The sequence below is a fragment of the Bombina bombina genome, chromosome 5 (assembly GCF_027579735.1).
Source record: "Bombina bombina isolate aBomBom1 chromosome 5, aBomBom1.pri, whole genome shotgun sequence".
NCBI lineage: Eukaryota > Metazoa > Chordata > Amphibia > Anura > Bombinatoridae > Bombina > Bombina bombina.
Genome location: NC_069503.1, coordinates 732,061,307 through 732,083,201, shown reverse-complemented (window position 1 = coordinate 732,083,201; position 21,895 = coordinate 732,061,307). Strand labels below are relative to the sequence as shown.

The following is a 21,895-nucleotide window of genomic DNA, read 5'->3' as shown; positions in this document are numbered from 1 at the left end:
TGTAAAGTTTTAGTTATGTGCAGTAAAATAACTTTGCTCATGTTATTAGATTAGTTCTGAACATTCTGGATTTTATCATTCTCATAGCTGGACATGCAGCCCATATGACCTCTCAATGCTAACCCTGCTACATATATTTCCCTAATTGCAAATCAATGCTCTTTATACTGACACAATCACTAAGGCTTGTCTTGTTGTCTGAAGACTCAAGCACAAATTTGCTAATACATTATTCTATAACAATACAATATAAATGTATTTTAAATTTCAAGGTGTTTATGTGCAGGAAACAGTTTATATAGGCTATTGAAAAGCTATGTAGACACAGTCAGCAGAAGAAATTATACTCCCAGTGGGAAGTGAAAAAGATAAAATTCTAAAATGTTCATTTTCTGTTCTTGATAGAGATGGAAATAAGAAAGGAATGCATTTGAGTGATATGATAAAGATATGTGATCTCTCTCTGCAAAGTCTATTTTGATGGGTTGTGGTTTCAAAGAGCAAATCCAGCTATTTCATTTACAAAAAGAAAACATAACTAATCAAATGATCATACATTTATACTCTGCAGCTGGTATAGCAAGTCATTGGAAACACATTAAAGGGACAGTAAAGTCATAATTAGACATTCACAATTCAGACAGAGCATACAATTTTTACTTCTATTATTTAATTTGCATCCTTCTCTTGTTATCCTTTGCTGAAAGGTTTATATAGGAAAGGTCAGGAGCAGCAAAGAACCTAGGTTCTATCTGCTGATTGGTGGCTGCATATATATACCAATTGTCATAGGCTCACCCATGTGTTCAGTTACAAACCAGTAGTGCACTGCTGCTCCTTCAACAAATTATACCAAGAGAATGAAGCAAATTTGATAATAGAAGTAAAACCTGGAAAATTGTTTAAAATTGTATGTTCTACCTAAAATCATGTAAGAAAAATGTGGGTTTCATGCCCCTTTAAGGGGAAACTATTTTTACAGTACACTATCCCTTTAATTATGTATCCCTTTCCTCTGACTGTATAGTGTCTAAAGATATTAAATGCTAGTAATAAACTTCAAAAATGTCTACCACTCTTTAATCCACCAGTGCAAGTTTATTGAAAGTTTGAATCATCTTATTTACATACATTAGCTCTGGAGGAAAATATAACTTTTAATAAAAAAAATATTTTTGCATTCATTATATATCAAATTACATTTACTTTATAGGTTAAGTAAGGCTCTAAAATCATTGCACATCTTGGCACAAAAAGCCATTGCTCCACGATATGGGAGGGAATAATGATTTTTAAATTATATTGTAAAAATAACCCCCTAAAAAATGATAATTATTTTAGAGAGTTATTAATGTAGAACAAAGTGAAAGTCTCTTCAATAGTGCTCCCAAGTTTCTATGGCATCTACTAATCTTTTAAAAAACCACATATATATCATTCACTTATATACATAAACATTATTCCTTAAAAGGCAATTATTTCTTTATATAAAATATCATTTCCTTTGCTGCTATATTCCACAGCAATCAGTTTTTCATGAATGTTTGCACATAATTGTAGACGCGTACTTTTCCATGGACCATCTTAGGTGTTCCTCAAAGCAACAAGAAACAGGGCTATGTTAATTTGGTGTACAAGGCACCAAAACCATATTATTGTGCATCCTTGTTACAAATACATGTGCATACAGAAAGAGAAGCAGTCTGCCATGAACCAACAACATCTCAGTGGCTTGTTCTATGGCCTGGTTACCATCTGGGAGTAGCTCCTTTTAGGTCCAATTGTGCTTTTCACAGAGGAGAACTTTCCTGACGTATATCAGTCCTGATCAGAACTAGCAAGGTCAGTCCAGCTGCGAAATACCAGGCAATTCTCCTATGAACCAAGGAAAATGGCAACCCTAAACAATCGTTTTGGTCTCCTTTGGGCCTCATCAGTGAAGTGCAGTCAAATCCCTCTAGGCACATCGGGCAAAGAGTCCACGTCAGGTTTCCCTTATCACCCTTAGGGAGACTTTCCCTAGGGTCATAATACAAATACATACAAATAAAGAAGCAATCTGCCAGGAACAAACAACAGCTCAGTGGCTTGTTCTATGGCCTGGTTTACCACCTGGAAGTAGCTTCTTTTAGCCAAATATATGGTGGGCAGGATGCTAGGCCTTGGGTGGTGGGGCCATGTTTTCTTGCTTCTTGCCTCGACAGGATTTACAGACACAACAAATGATGCACGAGATGCCAAAAGTAGCAGAGGTGAAGTCACAATTGCGATAATACCTAAACCTACAAGGATTCCCACAACCTGCAGTAAAGAAAAGTAGATGAAGATATGTTAAAACACAGAGATACATTAATATTCTCACTAAACAACCTGTCATGTTTCGTGAAAAAAAGAACTTCACAGTAATCATCTGAATTTTAAATAAGAAACAGAGCACACTGTACTATTTTAAACTTTACCTAATATAATGGGTATGTTCCAATCTCACATCAATATATTATTATATCATACAAACGATTGCAAAAAAAAAAAAGAATGAACACTCAGGCATTAATATTTTATATGCGCTATGGAATTTGGCGGCGCTATACAAATAAATGATAATAATAATAATAATATGTGAACTTGTTTTATGGTTTAAACAATGTATTTTGTTAACAATTTTAACACTTAATTAAACCTGGGAAATTAGTGTTTGCTAAAATGTGAAATGACATTGAGGCTTATTTATCAAATGTCTGTCGGACCTGATTCGACAGTGCGGATCAGTCCGACAAATCTCGCTGAATGCGGAGAGCAATTACGCTCTCCGTATTCAGCATTGCACCAGCAGCTCTTGTGAGCTGCTGGTGCAACCGCCGCCCCCTGCAAACTCGCGGCCAATCCGCCCCCAGCAGGGGGGGTGCCAATCAACCCGATCGTACTCGATCGGGTTGAATTTTGGCGATGTCTGTCCGCCTCATCAGAGCAGGCAGACAGGGTTTCTGGAGCAGCAGTCTTTAGACGGCTGGCTTCATAACTGCTGTTTTCTGGAGAGTCTTGAAGACTCACAGAAACACGGCCCTTAAGCTCCATTCAGAGCTTGATAAATGGGCCTTCCATGTGATCAGATGGGGAAAAAAATGGGAAAAAGCCTAGATGTGTCATGCTACAATGGTTAAAAATAGATTATAAACAGGGTTATAAAAACAGAATTTATGCTTACCTGATAAATTACTTTCTCTTACAAGGTGTATTCAGTCCACGGATTCATCCTTACTTGTGGGATATTCTCAATCCCTACAGGAAGTGGCAAAGAGAGCACACAGCAAAGCTGTCCATATAGCTCCCCTCAGGCTCCGCCCCCCCATTCGACCGACGGTTAGGAGAAAAAGGAGAACCATAGGGTGCAGTGGTGACTGTAGTTATTGTAAATTAAATTTGAACCTGACTTAAATATCAGGGCGGGCCGTGGACTGAATACACCTGTAAGAGAAAGTAATTTATCATCAGGTAAGCATAAATTCTGTTTTTCTCTATTTGGTGTATTCAGTCCACGATTCATCCCTTACTTGTGGGATACCAATACCAAAGCAATAGGACACGGATGAAGGGAGGGAACAAGTCAGGTAACATAAACGGAAGGCACCACTGCTTGCAAAACCTTTCTCCCAAAAATAGCCTCCGAAGAAGCAAAAGTATCGAATTTATAAAATTTGGCGAATGTATGCAGTGAAGACCCAAGTCGCTGCCTTACAAATCTGTTCAACAGAAGCCTCATTCTTGAAAGCCCATGTGGAAGCCACAGCTCTGTGGAATGAGCTGTAATTCGTTCAGGAGGCTGCTTACCAGCAGTCTCATAAGCCAATCGGATGAGCTTTTCAGCCAGAATGAAAGAAGAGGTAGCAGTCGCTTTCTGACCTCTCCTCTTACCAGAATACACAACAAAGAAGGATGATGTGTTGTCTGAAATCTTTTAGTTTGCTTTTAAATAGAACTTTAAAGCACGAACCACATCAAGATTGTGCCAACAGTCGTTCCGTCTTAGAAACTGGATTAGGGCACAGAGAAGGAACAATGATTTCCTGGTTAATATTCTTATTAGAAACCACCTTTGGAAGGAAACCAGGTTTAGTACGCAAAACAACCTTATCTGCATGGAACACCAGATAGGGTGAATCACACTGTAAAGCAGACAATTCTGAAACTCTTCGAGCAGAAGAAATAGCTACTAAAAACAAAAACTTTTCCAAGATAATAACTTGAATATCTATGGAATGCAAAAGGTTCAAACGGAACCCCTTGAAGAACTGAAAGAACTAAATTTAGACTCCATGGAGGAGCCACAGGACTGTAGACAGGTTTGATTCTAACTATGGCCTGTGCAAACGCCTGAACGTCTGGTACAGCTGCCAGACGCTTGTGTAACAGAATAGACAGAGCAGATATCTGTTCCTTTAAGGAACTAGCTGACAGACCTTTCTCCAAACCTTCTTGGAGAAAAGACAATATCCTTGGAATCCTAACCTTACTCCACGAGTAACCCTTGGATTCACACCAACGAAGATATTTCCGCCATATCTTATGGTAAATTTTCCTGGTGACAGGCTTTCTGGCCTGTATCAGAGTATCTATATACTGGAATCAGAGAAACCCCCGCTTGAAGCTAGGATTAAGCGTTCAATCTCCAAGCAGTCAGTTGCAGAGAAATCTAATTTGGATGCTTGAAAGGACCCTTGAATTAGAAGGATCCTGTCCACTAGGTCTGCATAACAAGTCCTGCGTGCCAACGCAGGCGCTATCAGAATTACCGAAGCCTTCTCCTGTTTGATTCTGGCTATTAGCCGAGGGGAGAAGAGGAGAACGTGGAAAGACATAAGCTAGACTGAATGACCAAGGCGCTATTAATGCATCTAAGCAATGCCGCCTTGGGATCCCTGGATCTGTATCCGTAAAGGGGAAGTTTGGTGTTCTGGACGAGGACGCCATCTAGATCCAACTCGGGATGCCCAAAGCTGGGTCAGCTGAGCAAAAACCTCCGTGTGGAGTTCCCACTCCCCCAGAAGGAAAGTCTGAAGACTTAGAAAATCCGCCTTCCCAGTTGTCTACCCCTGGGATGTGAATTGCAGATAGATGGCAGGAAGTGATCCTCCGCCCATTTGATAATCTTGGATACTTCCCTTCATCGCTAGGGAACTCTTTGTTCCTCCTGATGATTGATGTACGCCACAGTCGTGATGGTTGTCCGACTGAAAATCTGATGAATTTGGCCTCTGCTAGTGGAGGGCCACGCCTGGAGCGTATTTGAATATCGCTCTCAGCTCCAAAAGTGTTTATCGGGATATAGAGGATTCTTCCCGAGACCATAGTCCCCTGAGCCTTCAGGGAGTTCAAGACCGCACCCCAGCCTACCAGACTGGCATCGGTCATGACAATGATCCACTCCGGTCTGCGGAAACACATTTCCCTGAGACAGGTGATCTTGAGACAAACCACCAGAGAAGAGAGTCCTCTGGGTTTTTTGATCATTTGAATTGAGGAGACAAATCTGCATAATCCTTCCATATCACTGTTTTGAGGCATGCACAGCTGCAGTGGTCTGAGATGGATTCGGGCGAAAGGGACTACTACGACCCATTGCCGCAACCATTTGAAAAAAAAACTTTTTGGAACAAAAAAAACGTTACTCGTCTCTTAAAATAGATAAAAGGCACTACTCTGTTTTCTTACCCAAATCATCAAAAAAACAATCCGATCTTAATGAAATTTTCACCACATGACCCTAATGCCTTGAAATGATTGCACACAAATTTTCAAATCAATTAACCCCTTAATGCCCAAACCGGAGCAAAATGAACTAAACACCCGGTTTAACCCACTACAGTACGATGCCACAGTCTTTGCTGTGGCTTTACCTTCCTTTAGGGTTATTTGCAGGTGTAAATTAAGCCTCCCTGAAGTCCTCCTGTACTCTTAAGGCTCTGCACATGAAGCTGCATGGAGCAGTGTTGCAAATCAACTGCGCAATTGAGGCGTGAAAATGAGGCCCCCTCCTTCATTACTCCAGAGTTATGGGGCCTTTCTGAGTCAGATTAGCTGTCTTTACAAATGCCAGGCGTAAAAAAGTCCCCAAAAAGTGTTTCCAACGTCTAAAACGCTTAAAAAATATAAGATTACCTTAATAAAGTAATCGATTTAGCCCATCACAGTGTCTGTCAGTATTAAAGCCCTAAACTGAAGCCATCATTCTATACTGTGTCTTAGAAAATGGCTTACCTTCCCTCATGGGATTTCTGTCAGTCTTCTAGCACTACCAAGTCTTGTTAGAAAAAATGACTGAACATACCTTAAGCAGTATAAGCCTGCAAACTGTTCCCCCCAACTGAAGTTCTCCGGTACTCAACAGTCCTGTGTGGGAACAGCAATGGATTTTAGTTACAACATGCTAAAATCTTTTTCCTCTCAGCAGAAATCTTCATCACTTTCTGCTTCAGAGTAAATAGTACAAACCGGCACTATTTAAAAATAACAAACTCTTGATTGAAGAAATAAAAACTACAAATCTAACACCACAAACTCTTTACCCTCCCGTGGAGATGCTACTTGTTGGAGCGGCAAAGAGAATGACTGGGGGGGCGGAGCCTGAGGGGAGCTATATGGACAGCTTTGCTGTGTGCTCTCTTTGCCACTTCCTGTAGGGATTGAGAATATCCCACAAGTAAGGATGAATCCATGGATTGAATACACCAAGTAAGAGAAATATATATACTTTTTTTGGGGGGGAAAGGCAATGCTTTGTGAAAAATGCTGAAAAAAGGGGGTTTTCTTTATCTGAAGACTGGCTCTAAAAAATAAAAAAAAAAATTTTTAAAAAATGCTGGATTACACGCCTAAACGGAGAAAATCTGGATCAAATTTATTTGATAAATTTGATGTCCGCCCTTGTACAACAGTATTTGGTAATCAGGAATGTCAAGAAATCAGGTACTTAAAGAGACATGAAACCCCAAATATTTATGTTAAGATTCACATAGAGAATACAATTTTAAAAAAGTTTCCAATTTACTTCTATTATCAAATGTGCATAGTTCTCATGTTATCCTTTGTTGAAGAGATATCTAGATATGTAGTGTGCACATGCCTGAAGCACTACATGACAGGAAATAGTGCTGCCATCTAGTGCTCTTGCTAATATATAACAATGTTGCAAAACTGCTGCCATATAGTACTGCAGACACATGCACACTCCTGAACTTACCTTCCTGATTTTCAACAAAGGATAACCAGAAAATGAAGAAAATTTGATAATAGAAGTACATTAGAGAGTTGTTTAAATTTGTATGTTCTATCTGAATCATGAAAGAAAAATGTTGGGTTTTATGTCCCTTTAAGCAAAGTATAGAGGCATGTACCATGTTAAATAGTTCAGTAATGGAAGGGTTCTGGTCGACCAATACAAGATTACACAATGTTACAAAGATACACTGACCAATAATAGCATTGTACACGTTAGTATTACAGCTTTTGCCATCACAGTTTGATGACCTATAAGAATATCTAAGAAACTAAAGGAATATTAATTTTTATTATGGAACTGGGCAGAACATTAGTGAATGCAGTACCAAATGTTAATAAAAAATAAATAAAACTATTTTAGATGGTAGGATAGGCATATAAAAAAGACAGACAGACCTAATCAGAGACCTGTGGCTTCCATGGCAACTGCAATTTCCCCACTGAATCAGTAAACTAAATCCCTTGTGCTACTGTACATTTCATTATACAGAGATAGGTAGCATATTCTCATGAAAATGATAACACTGTAGCATCTCCAGCTCTTACAGTTAAAACCCCTCTATACATATTTTAATCTAAATCCCCTGCCCCTATGCATTCAGTTTCATTTTATTACATCAGGGACTTTACAGTGAACATAGTTAATTTTAGTAACAATACACAGTAATCACTCATTTTAGTAACAATACACAGTAATCACTTTGAAATGTATTGAATGCACCAGTAAATGGTATGCAAATGTGCAATGTAATGTAGATCGTGGGAGGCCTACCTGTTTCTATAACAAACAGTTTACCATGGCAGTTATGTGACTGTGTTTATATTATACACATACCTGTGTTCTGTTCCACATAACTGAAGCTCGTGAATGTCCCAACTTGTTTCTACAAGGACCTTTGTCATAATGCCGCAGAAAAATATCATTCTGTAAAACATAGCATTAATTAGTTCGGTATTTGCAAAATATCAATAGGGTTAAAAACAAAATAAAAACTTTGGGTGTTATAATTGTTGTTATGACCTTGGCCAAGTTATCAAACAAACATGCATGACTTACTGCTCTTAAAGAGATCACCATTATGTCAATGTAAATTTAAAACAAATATATATTGTAATACAATGTTGGTGAAATGTTTAATTTTATTTAAAAAAACGGATTTTGAAGTATTACGTATTATAAAAAATGTTACTATAGAATTTTCCATCATGTTAACTAAGTGTTATTTTTTTTTTCACACTGGCAAGATATGTTTTGGCCGACGAGATTTTAGAAATATAGTAGGCAAAGTCTAAATTATATATACTTCTTACTTAAAATCAAAAAAAGATGAATACAATTGGATGAAGGTACTACATCACAGGTGCTTTGCTCTGCGTAACATGTTGATATAGGGGTCGATTTATAAAAGGCTTCGCCAGCCTTCGTCCCCCTACGACTGCAGGTTCTCACATCAGACTGCTGCTTCCTTAACCTCTTTGCCACCTCTTAGGTGGCGAATTTCAATCTCCCTGGTCTCATTGACAGCTCCTGCCCACTCATGATTGGCTGTGTGTGGACAGGGGTCGGCGTTGCACAAGAGCGTAAAATTTAATTCTTGTGCAATGCTGAATTCCGGCAGCAGAATTCAGTCCGCCAGAGGCGAGCTGCTGTGTACAGGGGCGCGTATGTATGACCCTGTCCGCCGTAGCTTGATAATTCGACCCCTTAGTACCTATGTCCAACCTTCTGCCTCATGCTGTGGTCCCCGTGTCACCTTTGAAAGCTAAGGCTGCAGCCAGAGGCAAAAGGCATCTGCCTTCATATGGAAAGGAATAACGGATTGAACGGAAATGTAGCCACTAATCAGCAAGTGCTCCCAAGGTCCTGAACCAAAAATGGGCCGGCTCCTAAGCTTACATTTTTGCTTTTTTAAATAAAGATACCAAGAGAAAGAAGAAACATTTATAATAGGAGTAATTTAGAAAGTTGCTTAAAATTGCATGAATCATGAAAGTCTAATTATGACTAGATTATTCCTTGCACAGGAATGTATGCACAGTGTGTGCAGGTGATGTCATCAGAATTTAATGAGCATGTGAAAATGACCATCCACAGTGCTTGAATCCATATGCCAATAAAAGAGTGGAAATGAAAAGAGGGATAGATAGATAGATAGATAGGATAGATAGACAGACAGACGGACAAATAGATAGCAAAGTAAAAGGCAGTTATTATAAGTATTCTTCCATATAAACTGGTTTTCACTATTATCCCTTTTAAGTAAATAAAAAAAACTAGGATACAGTATTGCATTTAAAAGGACATGATTTAGAAAGAGCATGCAATTTTAAACAACTTTCTCATTTACTTCTATTATCTAATTTGCTTCATTCTTATGATATAATTTGCTGAAAAGCATATCTAGATAGGCTCAGTAGCTGCTGATTGGTGGCTGCACATAGATGCCTCATGTGATTGGCTCACCCATGTGAATTGCTATTTCTTCAACAAAGGATATCTAAAGAATGAAGCAAATTAGATAATAGAAGTAAATTGGAATGTTGTTTAAAATTGTATTCTCTATCTGAATCATGAAAGAAAAAAAATTGGGTTTAGTGTCCCTTTAAGTCACATAGAAATATTGCGAATGTTTTAATTTAATATGAAAATCTACTTTAATGCCAGCTGAAATCTGAGTGTGGTTGCAATACTGTTTTGGGCAGCTTGTTGCTTCTTCAGAAACCCTCTGTACATAAATGATGTTTGTTTATCTTTCTCCGATTTAAACCAGATAAACTTATTTCAGTAGAACGGTTTCATGGTTTTCTAATTTTGCACTTCACAGAAATTTGAAGCTCTTCCAACTATGCATGCTATTAGGCAATCAATTATGTTTGTTTGTATTAGCTAGCAGACTATGTTACACTGGAAAAAAACACAGTAGGAACAGTTACCCGTGTTCTACTCAGCATAGAAGCCTGATAACGATTGCACAAATGCATTTAGTGTTGTAAAAGACAAGTAATGTTTTTCACTGAATGCCAATGTATCTGTAGTTTGTCAAGGAGGCTGTGCAAGGCCAGTATTGAAGGAATACAATTATGTCACCAAGTGAAATCTACTTCATTTGCTCAATTATTTAATTGTCTAATAATTTCTGTGTCCATGTGTTCTGTTAGTGACACTGTCAACAGTCAAACTAATAAAGGGTTCTACTGCTGAAACTGAATTTTAAAAATCTCTAAGGCTTTAACAGGGATTTAGATGGAAATGAAAGAACCTATCTGCATTATAGTAAGTAATGATTTAAAAACACAAGAAAACAAAAAGAGCAAAGTGATTCAAGTGTAGTTAAAGGAATACAAAACCCAAATTCTCCTTTCATTATTCAGATAGAGCATGCAATTTTAATCAACTTTGTAATTTATCAATTATTATTTTTCTCTTGCTATCTTTATATGAAAAGCAGGAATGTAAAGCTTAGGAGCCGCCCATTTTAGGTTCAGCACCCTGGATAGCGCTTGCTTATTGGTGGCTACATTTAGCTACTAATCAGCAAACACTACCCAGGTTCTAAACCAAAAATGGTCCGGTTCCTAAGCTTTACATTCCTGCTTTTCAAATAAAGATAGCAAGAGAACAAAGAAAAAGCGGGACTTTAATAACTGTAAGTGGATCGTTGGGGGTTAGTGTTAGTTTTATTTAAGGGTTTTTTGGGTGGGTTTTATTTTTAGTGTAGGGTCTAAGCAGTAAAAGAGCTAAATGCCCTTTTAAGTGCAATGCCCATACAAATGCCCTATTCAGGGCAAAGGGGAGTTTAGGTTATTTTAGATAGGGTTTTTATTTGGGGGGGTTGGTTGGGTGGCTGGTGGGTTTTACTGTTGGGCGGTGATTGTATTTTTTTTTTTACAGGTAAAAGAGCTGATTTCTTTGGGGCAATGCCCCATAAAATGCCCTTTTAAGGGCCATAGGTAGTTTATTGTAGGCTAGGGTTTTTTTTATTTTGGGGGGGCTTTTTTATTTTGTGGGCTAGTAGATTAGGAGTAATTCTTTTTTATTTTTGATAATTTAGTGTTTTTTATTTTTTGTAATTTAGCGTTTTTTTGTTGTAATTTAGTAATTTTTTAGAAGGTTTAATAGTATATTTAAATAATTTGAGTAGGGTTAGGGTTTTTTAATATGCAATTTAGTTAATTTAATTGGTAGTTTAATGTAATTGTAGTATAATAGTTAGGGTAGGTTAATTAATAGTTTAAAAATAGTTCATTTTAATTCTACAGGTAAGTTTTAATTTATTTGAAGATAGGGATGTTGTAATTTGAATTTAAACTTAGCGGGTTGTTAGGTTTAGGGGTTAATAGCTTAATTTAGTTTATGGCGATGTGGGGGGCTGGTGGTTTATTGGGTTAATAGGTTTAGTTAATGTTAGAGATGTGGGAGGCCAGAGGTTTAGGGGTTAATACGTTTCTTTAGGTGGCAGCGGGGTCCGGGAGCGGCGGGATAGGGGTTAATAACTTTATTTAGTTGCGGCGTGACCTGGGAGTGGCGGGATAGGGGTTAATAACTTTATTAAAGTTGTGGCGGGGGCCGGGAGCTGCGGAATAGGGGTTAAAAACGTTATGTAGGTTGCGGCAGTGTCCGGGAGCCGCGGAATAGGGGTTAAAAACTTTATGTAGGTTGTGGCGATGTCGAGGGCGGCAGATTAGGGGTGTTTAGACTCGGGGGTTTATGTTAGGGTGTTAGGTGTAACGTTACTTGTTCTCAACCATAGAAATCAATGGGATATCGGGCAGCATCGAACATAAGCTTTCGGTGCTTTCAGACTCCCATTGATTTCTATGGCATCCGCGGCCTCCAGGGTGGCAGATTGAAAACCAGGTACACTGGGTCGGAATAGCCACGAGCGTACCTGTTAGAAATTTCATAACTTAAGTTGTCAAATAGAGCCGAATGTGTATTCGGAACATCTGTAATGACGTAAGCATCGATCTGCATTGGATTGAGACCGGCGGATCGTATGTTACGTCACAAATTTCAACTTTTGGCGGTCTGTAGGGTTTGATAACTAGGTTGGATCAAGCTCGCCACAATTACGCTGCGGAATTCCGCCGTATTTGCGTTGACAGCTTGATAAATATCCCCCTTAGTGTCTATAAAACAATGGGAGCTGCCATGTTATAACTTAGGTTACCTTCTCTGCTGTGTCCAATTAGGTCACTAGAGTGTGCAGCCAATGGCTGTGTGGAATGTAACAGTCTTCTGCATTTCCATTACTAACAGGAACTGAAACGCTCAAAATTTCAGTATGGAATTACAGGAAAAGGGGACAAATTAAATAATGAAAATATATTGCAGAGTTGTTTTTATAAATATATATAGTTTATCATTTTATATTGTCATCTCAAAGTGTTTAATGCCCCTTTAATCCATAATTTGTAATTCAAGTAAATATACAAGTGATGGTAGAAAGACCCTCTTTATAACTTTGTGAGAATGAGCTATAGTTTGCTATAAGGACCAGCAAAGGGTATATTAATGTTTCAAGCTGTAGAATATTTGCATGTTTGTTATGGAAAAGTAGTCTAAGAAACCTCATAGTCAGTATGAGAGGCTAAACGTGGGCATTTTGGGTACGTGAATGAGGTTTTTCACCTAAACGTCTGCCAAGCATGTTACATTTATAAAGATTCTATTGCACTTGTAAAATATTTTGTCTCACTCTTTAAAAGCTGACATGATTGTCTTATGTTTACTTTTATTTTGCATACATTAGAGTGGGCTGTTTTATAGCGGGTGTATTGTAATTTGTTTGTGCTGTAAGGTGCTGCCACTATCTATCACAGTGAAACTCTATCTATGCAGCAAGAAGTGAGCGGTTATGAGACAGATGCTGCGCCACTCATTATAATAAAGCTGAACCTGCAACAGGAAAAAGGTACAATTCTTTTTGATTTCCACAATTTTCGAGTTGCAATATTGCAAAGTTTTTTTCCTGCAAGATATTAGTTTCACAAATAAGTTTTCTTGAATCTATGCTATTTAGAGAAAAACCAAAGCAATGTACACATTGATGATGAAACCAACACGTAATACATATTTGTATAATAAAGTAAACGCACCACAAAATTATTAAAGGGACATCAAAGTCAAAATTAAATGTTCATGGTTCTGAGAGAGGATTCAATTGTAGAAGACTTTTTTAATTTACTTCTATTATCAAATGCAATTTATTTGCTTAGTTTCCTTTGTTAAAAAGCTCAAAAGCAGCAATGCACTACCTGCAGCTAGCTGGTGATTGGTGGCTACACATGTGTGCCTTTTGCTCACAGACTATACTTTGGCACTTTATGTCACTAGTCTGACAAATGAATTAATTAGGCCAGGGTTCTTCAAAAACATTTCCTCCTTAGACCCATTGCCATGTTGTCCTGTACCTTCTTGACTATGTTTATGCTTGGTATGAAAATATCTGTAGTAAAATACAAAATAGCTGCAATCTTTGGCAAAGTGACTAACAGGTGTACGTACTTTCTCCTAGCTTTAGTCAAACCAGAAAGTGTTGTAAAAAGCAATATCACACATTCTCATATAAACACACACAGAAACAACACACACTCCCATATAATATCCACAAACCACAGAAACTATCTTACAACAAAGACACACACACAAAACACAGACTTTCATATAACACCCACAAACTCTCATAAAATACACACACTCTCATACAACACACCACATGCATACTCATACAACACACACACACAGGCCGTGACCTAGTAAACAAGGTGTTGCGCCCCAGTAATGGGTCCCGACTAGAACCCTGGACTAGTCCTAGCTAAAGTCACATGCTGAGTACAATCCTTCAATGTAGAAAATCACTTACATCAAGGTTTTGCAGGCAGTACCAGCAGAATGTGTGTTTGCAGTTTTTGCACATCATCTGTGCACAGCCTTCATTCCTCTCTATATAAATCTGGCACACAGGACACTGCTTGATACAAGCATCGACATCTGTACTGATAAGGACTCTGAGAAAGAGAATAAAACATATGGATTAGTCAAACCTATAGACAACTATGTAACATATGTAAATCATATATTTCCAGCTAATCATAATAAAGATTTTACAAGTCACTTTGGAGTTAGTAGTATTAATAATCATCTATATTAAAAGGTAAACTAGGGACAAAATTTATTAAGCCCTTAAAAAAGAAATCCTAAAAAGTCACGATTATTTCCGCAATAGTTTGCAATGTGTGAAGTCAAAAATGTCGCCAGTATTTAGCAAAATTCGTCATTTTTCAGGCAAGATGGCTGATTGAGTTTTCTTGTGAAAATATTGATTTTCACTTTATCACTTTAGTCACCGGTAAATGGTTTTATTGTTTTTATCCTATTATAACAGAATAAATTAATCATGTCATTGTTTCTAAGAATGTTATTTCTTATATATTATTAAAGTTATTTTTTTTTTTGCCCCTTCTTTGGTGCCCTTTCATGGAGGAAGGTTGCCCGTTCATTATAGCTTATCTTTGTTCTTCTGGAGTACACTTATTTCAATTGCACTTTAAATTAATTTACTTTTTTATAAAACTATATATATATCTTTTTGTTATTAAAGGGACACTGAACCCAAAAAAATTTCTTTTGTGATTCAGATAGAGCATGCAATTTTAAGCAACTTTCTAATTTACTCCTATTATCAAATTTTCTTCATTCTCTTGGTATCTTTATTTGAAATGCAAGAATGTAAGTTTAGATGCCGGCCCATTTTTGGTGAACACACTGTGTTGTTCTTGCTGATTGGTGGATACATTCACCCACCAATAAACAAGCGCTTTCCATGGTTCTGAACCCAAAAAATAGCTTAGATGCCTTCTTTTTCAAATAAAGAAAGCTAGAGAACAAAGAAAAAATGATAATAGGAGTAAATTAGAAAGTTGCTTAAAATTGCATGCGCTATCTGAATCACGAAAGAAAAAAATTGAGTTCAGTGTCCCTTTAAATTGATTTTATTCTTCAGGTTCTACACCTTGTTGTGGGCGATTTCTACCCCTAAATACAGCCATTACAGCAAGAACAACATCGCTCTTTCTCTTTCACAACATCGCCACCTACAAATTAGTGAGATTAACAACAGTTAATATTATATGCCCCACTTTTCAGAACTATATGAGAACTGCAAATATATACAGGCATTTTAAAATGCCAATAGAGTTTAATACAAGAATTAGGAATTTCCAGACAATTTATTTGCATATACTTGCGAATGATCATGAGTCAGTTTGTTCACACATATGAAAAGTTGCGACTATATTGGCGCATAACCTTTCATAAATATTAGCGGTGCTTAACCTGTTGGCGCTCTACAAATACCTGATAATAATAATGGTGATATCATTTGTGAGCTTTTTTGACGACAAACATGAGAAATGTCTTATTCTCATTTTTATCAATTTTGCCCTATGCACTAAATGCAATCAAATTTACAGGTCAGAAATAACTGCAAGTTGTAAGCACAGTCCCTTAGAGCTTGTATACAGCTCACAATTAATTAGATTTAATTTGGCAGCATCCAAAATTAGTTTAAAACTACTAAGTGACCCTTAAAAAATGTAATTTGAAAAAGTTTATAAATGAAACGTCTTCCTTTTTAATTTACTTGGGTCAACCATGATTTTTAAAGGGATGTTGAAAATCCAATGATCCATTTTACCCTCTTGATTGTATGAAATTCCTTACAAATATCTAATTTACCTTTATTTTGTCATTTAACATAAGTGTTTTGTGCCCTCCACTAATATGAATAAAGAAGGCTGTGAAAATTGTCTTTATTGATTAACCTTTAGATCTTTTCTTAAAAAAATTCACAAAATACTGTGCTCTCATGGATATCAATAAGGTTGGAGAATATATGGCAAGAGATCTGAGACCATTCCTCCATACAGAATCTCTCCAAATCCTTCAAATTTCAAGTTTGACGCTGGTGGATTCTCCTCTTCAGTTCACCTAACAGGTTTTCTATGGGGTTCAAGTTAAGGGACTGGTGAAGGCCATGGCAGGACCTTGAGTTTGTGATCAGTAAAACATTTTTGTATTGATTTTGATGTATGATTTAGATCACTGTCCTGCTGGAAGATCCAATTATGGCCCATTTTAAGTCTTCTGGCAGAGACGGTCAGGTGTTCATTTAATATTTGTTGATATTTGATAGAGTCCATGATGCCATGTATCCTAACAAAATGTCCAGGTCCTGTGGCAGAAAAACAGCCCCAAAACATTAAAGAGCTACGACCATATTTAACCATGGGCATGAGGCACTTTTCCATACGGCTACCTCTTTGTGTGCGCAAAACCCACATCTGGTGTTTATTGACAAAAAGCTCTATTTTGGTTTCATCTGACCATAGAACCCGATCCCATTTGAAGTTCCAATAGTGTTTGGCAAACTGAAGAAGCTTGAGTTTGTTTATGGCTTTTTTCTTGCAACCCTTCCAAACAACTTGTGGTGATGTAGGTGACGTCAGATTGTAGTTTTGCAGACTTTCTGTTCCAAAGACTCAACTAACTTCTGCAATTTTCCAGCTGTGATCCTTGGAGATATTTTGGCCACTTGAACCATCCTCTTCACAGTGTGTTGAGACAATATAGACACGTGTCCTTTTCAAGGTTGATTTATAACATTTCCAGTTGACTGGATCTTCTTAATTATTGCCCTGATGGTGGAAATGGGCATTTTCAATGCTATTCTCTTATAGCCGCTTACCTTTTGCCGCACATTTCTGCTATATTCCTTGTTCTTACCCATTGTGATGAATGACCAAGGGAATTTGGCATTTGTATTACCTCATATTTATACCCCTGTGAAACAGGAAGTCATGGTTGAACAATTTCCTGTTCCTAGTCACCCAGGTATACTAAAAAATTTAAAATATCAATGGGAATATACTTCAAATATATTTTTCTCACATGAATTCATAGGGGTGCTAATAATTGTGCCATATATATATTTAACAAAGATATATATATTTTTTTTATAAACCTGTGTTGTGTTTGCAATGGTTTGATATCCATGAGAGCAGAATATTTTTGTGTATTTTTTGAACAAAAGATCAAAAGGTTAAACAATAAAGACAATATTTCACTGCCTTATTTGCTCATATTTACCAAGGGTGCCAATACTAGTGGAGGGCAGGGCCGCCATCAGGGGATGACAGGGGTAACTCCTGTCAGGGGCCCAATGGGCCAGGGGGCTCCATGAGGCAAGAACAACTATTACTTAAAAAAAAAATGTTGGCATCCACCAGAGGGTACTACAGCAGACTGCTATTGAGTGTGGGAAATGTTATTACAAGGAGTAAAGCATTAGCAATTGAGAGGATTTCTGAGTGTGCACTAAACCACTATGCACAGTGTGACACAGACTTGGCACTTAAAGTGAATGTAAATTTTGATGCTAAAGTGTCCAGTTTTTAAAAATTCGATTAAAAACAGGGGCACTTTAATTCATCAAAATTTACATTTCATTCCTGTTGTGAAAAAAAACTTACCTTTTTAACTTGACCGCAGCTCCAGCTTCCTCCGGTCGTCGCAAGCCATTTCTGATGTCAGAAATGATGGATAGGTCATTCTCCAATCATGGTTTCCCCCCCGGGGGAATTAGTGTCTGATTCAACACCATGATTGGAGGAAGCCGGGTTCCTTATTTTAGACCCAGGAAGAGGCTTTGAAATGGGTGGAGGAAGCTGGAGCTGCTGTCAAGATTAAAAGGTAAGTTTTTTCACAATAGAAGTGAAATGTAAATTGATTAATTAAAGTGCCCTTGTTTTTAATCGAATTTTTAAAAACCACTTTAAGTTTGTACAGTGTGTACCTGAATCAGACGGCAGATCACTTTCATCTGCAGAGGAGGTAGGACTTACTTAGTAAAAAATTGTATTTCTTTATGCAATTTCGGATTGTAACTTAAGTGTGGTAGTAGTTGTATGGTGAGGCCAGGGGTCCATAAAAACACATTTTTTAGCAATATGCAGCAGTGAATTTATGATTATTTGACAATTCTGTAGAAATTCTATATTTAAAGCCATGCAGAAATATTTCCTCCTCAATACACAAATGGTAGGTGCCCTTTTGGCAGATATGAGTTTTTTATATATATTTATATATATTTATTAATATATATATATTTTAATTATATTCTAGTTAACTGCCCCTTTATGCAAGGACACATGTCACACACTGTTGATTTAGGGGATGCAATGTGCAGAAATTTTACCTCCTGTGAGTGTTTCTGTGGGTGTCTGTGTTTATGTCTTTGTGCTTTTGTTTGTGTCTCTATGAGAGTGTATGTATTTTTTTTTCTGTGGGCCTCTCTGTGAGGCTGGGTGTGTATGTCTTTGTGCATTTTCTGTGGATGTCTGTGAGGGTGTGTGTTTGTCTTTGTGCTTTTTCTATGGGTGTTTCTGTAAGGGTGTGTGTATGTATGTCTTTGTGTAGTTTATCTGGATGCCTCTGTGAGGGTGGGTGTGTATGTCTTTGTGTGTTTTCTGTGGATGTCTTTGTGAGGGAGGGTGTGTGTATGTATGTATGTCTGTGTTTTCTGTGGATGTCTCTGTGAGGGTGTGTGCGTATGTCTGTGTGTTTTCTGTGGGTGTCTCTGTGAGGGTGTGTGTATGTCTGTGCATTTTCTGTGGGTGTCTCTGTGAGTGTGTGTGTATGTCTTTGTGTGTTTTCTGTGGATGTCTCAGTGAGGGTGTGTGTATGTCTTTGTGTGTTTTCTGTGGATGTCTCAGTGAGGGTGTGTGTGTATGTCTTTGTGTGTTTTATGTGGTTGTCTCTCTGTGTGTGTGTGTTTTCTGTTGGTGTCTCTGTGTGTGTGTGTGTGTGTGTCTTTGTGTGTTTTCTGAGGCTCTGTCAGTGTTTCCTTGGTTGTATGTGCAAGTTTGTGTTTGAGTTTGTGTGTGTGTCCATTGTCTGTTCCTTTTTAGTACATTTTGACCTTACTACTGATTATTCACATCTTTCTACAGACTTTGAGACTAATGAGACCTTTCCGGAAGTCACCAATCCACCATTTAACCTTTAAATTATTGTTTAGGCAGTTCAGGGCCATTCCTTTCAGCCACTGCATGCTGTTGTCATCATTTAGTATGCATCTTCAGAACTTCATATTTTGTTTTGTAAATAACCTTTTTTGACAAAACTGTAGTCTACCTCATTACTTGTCAGGTCAATGTAAACAAGTGCTGAGTGTCTGTTTGGGTGTCTGTGTCTGAGTGTGTTTGTGTGTTTCTTTGCGTGTCTGCTAGAGTGTCTATATGTGAATCCTTATGCGTGTGTGTGCTTCAGTGTACGAGTGTGTCTGTGTGTTCTGTGTTTGTGTGTTACTACCTATACAACATTTCCTGACTACACTTAAGAAAAAAAAGTGCATATACATTTTAGTCACTTAGTCAAAAATTGCACATATATATATATATATTCTCTCTAGATTAATATATCAGAGCGGGATCAAGCTAGATGAAGAAGACTTTTCTAAAAATGTATGTCTTTCAGAGATTCCCTACCCTCTTATCTCTCAGTACTCGATGGGAAAAACTCAACAACATAGCTCACTATTCTCTGGCTATTGTGAAAATTTAGGTAGGTTAAGGTTGTGCCAATTTTGAACATTTGCCTGTGAGTTCACTAACTGTTGCAAAAGTTATTGGTGTAGAAGACAATGCTCCACTCTTACTGTTGCAGTATTTCAATATTATAATTGGACTGAGACATTGTGTTTGAGACATTTATGAAAGTGTAATTTACTGTGACTAGTCTTTAAGGGATACTAAACCCAAAATGTTTCTTTAATGATTCAGATAGAACATGCACTTTTAAGCAACTTTCTAGTTTACTCCTATTATCAATGTTAGGAGCCGGCCCATTTTTTGTTCAGAACCTGGGTTATGCTTGCTTATTGGTGGCTTAAATATAGTCACCAATAAACAAGCGCTATCCAGGGTGCTGAATCTCAAATGGGCCAGCTCATAATAGGAATAAATTAGAAAGTTGCTTAAAATTGCATGTTCTAGCTGAATCATTAAAAAAATGTGGGTTTAGTATTCCTTTAAGACTATGCAATATTAATATTGCATAAATATGTTTTTTCATGTTTTCATCTACTTGTCTGCAAAGGGCTCAAATGCACTTATATATTTACACATATGTATTTATGTGTTTATATGTCTGTAAATACATATATACATATACTGTATATATGTCTATGTATCTCTATGTTAAATCCATTTGCATGTCTTTTTTTCTAACATTTGAGTCATAACTTTTTTAATGACATTTTTTTTTGTCGAGCGTAACAGTTAATCAGAACTCTGAAGTTGCACTTTCCCAACACACGTTAAATTAATTTGCACTCAAGCAAACGCGTTTACTTTCAACTCGTAAATCGTAATGGCATGCACAGAGCCATGATAAACGCCTTATCGCACAAGAGCAACAGTTAGCGCCCCACTTGTAATATAGCCCTTAACTGGAATTTGGATGTTCCATTAACTCACGTAAAAAATAAGCCATTAAATCTGCTCAAGCAGTGCAGGAAATTTCTAATTGCACATTAACACATTAAGCTATACATTATGAATTTATACAGAAGAGAGTATCTGCAGCTTCCAAGGTGATTTCTTTATCTTTGAAAATAAAATATCATACACAATTACATTAAAGAGACACAAGCATATTTTTTTTTCTTTGTTGTATCTAAGAACGCATATAAAAACATTTTACAGGCTTTTGTTTTTGTTTTTTGTTCTATGGATATTGAGTCAGACATCCCAACCTGCAAAACCTCATTTCAGGGAGGTGGGTTTACCCACTACTGCACCGCCACCCACCTCCAAGTTATATATTGTTCACTTTGAAATCCTAAGTAAGATACAGACTTATTATTAAAGTAGCTTCCCACTAAAGTCACATAAAAAAGTAGCTTTAGTGCACAACCACATACAACAAACCTATTTTTCAGTAACCGTACGCTTGTTGAATGCTTAAATATTTTAGAATACGAAGTTTAATTACGTGCAGTAAATATGGTAGTATTTGTGTTTTTATTTTATTAAATCAGTGGGGGCTTTTTGGTTACTGATGCTTTAAGGGTTCTATAATGTTCCAGCAACTAAAGGCATTCCTTAAAGAAACACTTTTCTTTATTTGGACCACATTGGATCATGGTACTTGGAGTTTCAGGGAGATTGCATTGCATTTGCTGGCATCAGGGAGCCGCTATTACATTCAGGGAGACTCTCTGAACTTCAGGGAGAGTTGGGATGTCTGTTGAGTTAACACTATTTTTATCTTAAAACTGTATTAAAGGAACAGTTTAGTCACAATTAAAGTTTTATGATTCAGATAGGGCATGTAATTTTAAACAACTTTCCATTTTATCATCAAATTTGCTTTGTTCTTTTGTTATTCTTAGTTGAAAGCTAAACCTAGGTAGGCCCATATGTTAATTTCTAAGCCCTTGAAGGCTGCCTCTTATCTGAATGCATTTGACAGTTCTTTACAGCTAGAGGGCATAAATTCATGTGTGCCAGATAAAATTGTGCTCAGGAGTTACTTTTGAGAGGGCACTTGTTTGTC

At 37.2% G+C, this 21,895-nt stretch overlaps 1 protein-coding gene across 1 annotated transcript in view; it reads right to left on the bottom strand.

The window, feature by feature from the left end:
* Positions 1-1,078: 1,078 nt before the first annotated feature.
* RNF144B (ring finger protein 144B) overlaps positions 1,079-21,895 on the bottom strand; it is a 69,734-nt gene continuing 48,917 nt past the window's right edge. The window contains 4 exon segments of the mRNA XM_053714788.1: positions 1,079-2,232; positions 2,235-2,301; positions 8,111-8,200; positions 14,142-14,286. Coding sequence (XP_053570763.1) covers positions 2,156-2,232; positions 2,235-2,301; positions 8,111-8,200; positions 14,142-14,286 — 379 coding nt within the window. The 3' untranslated portion in view covers positions 1,079-2,155.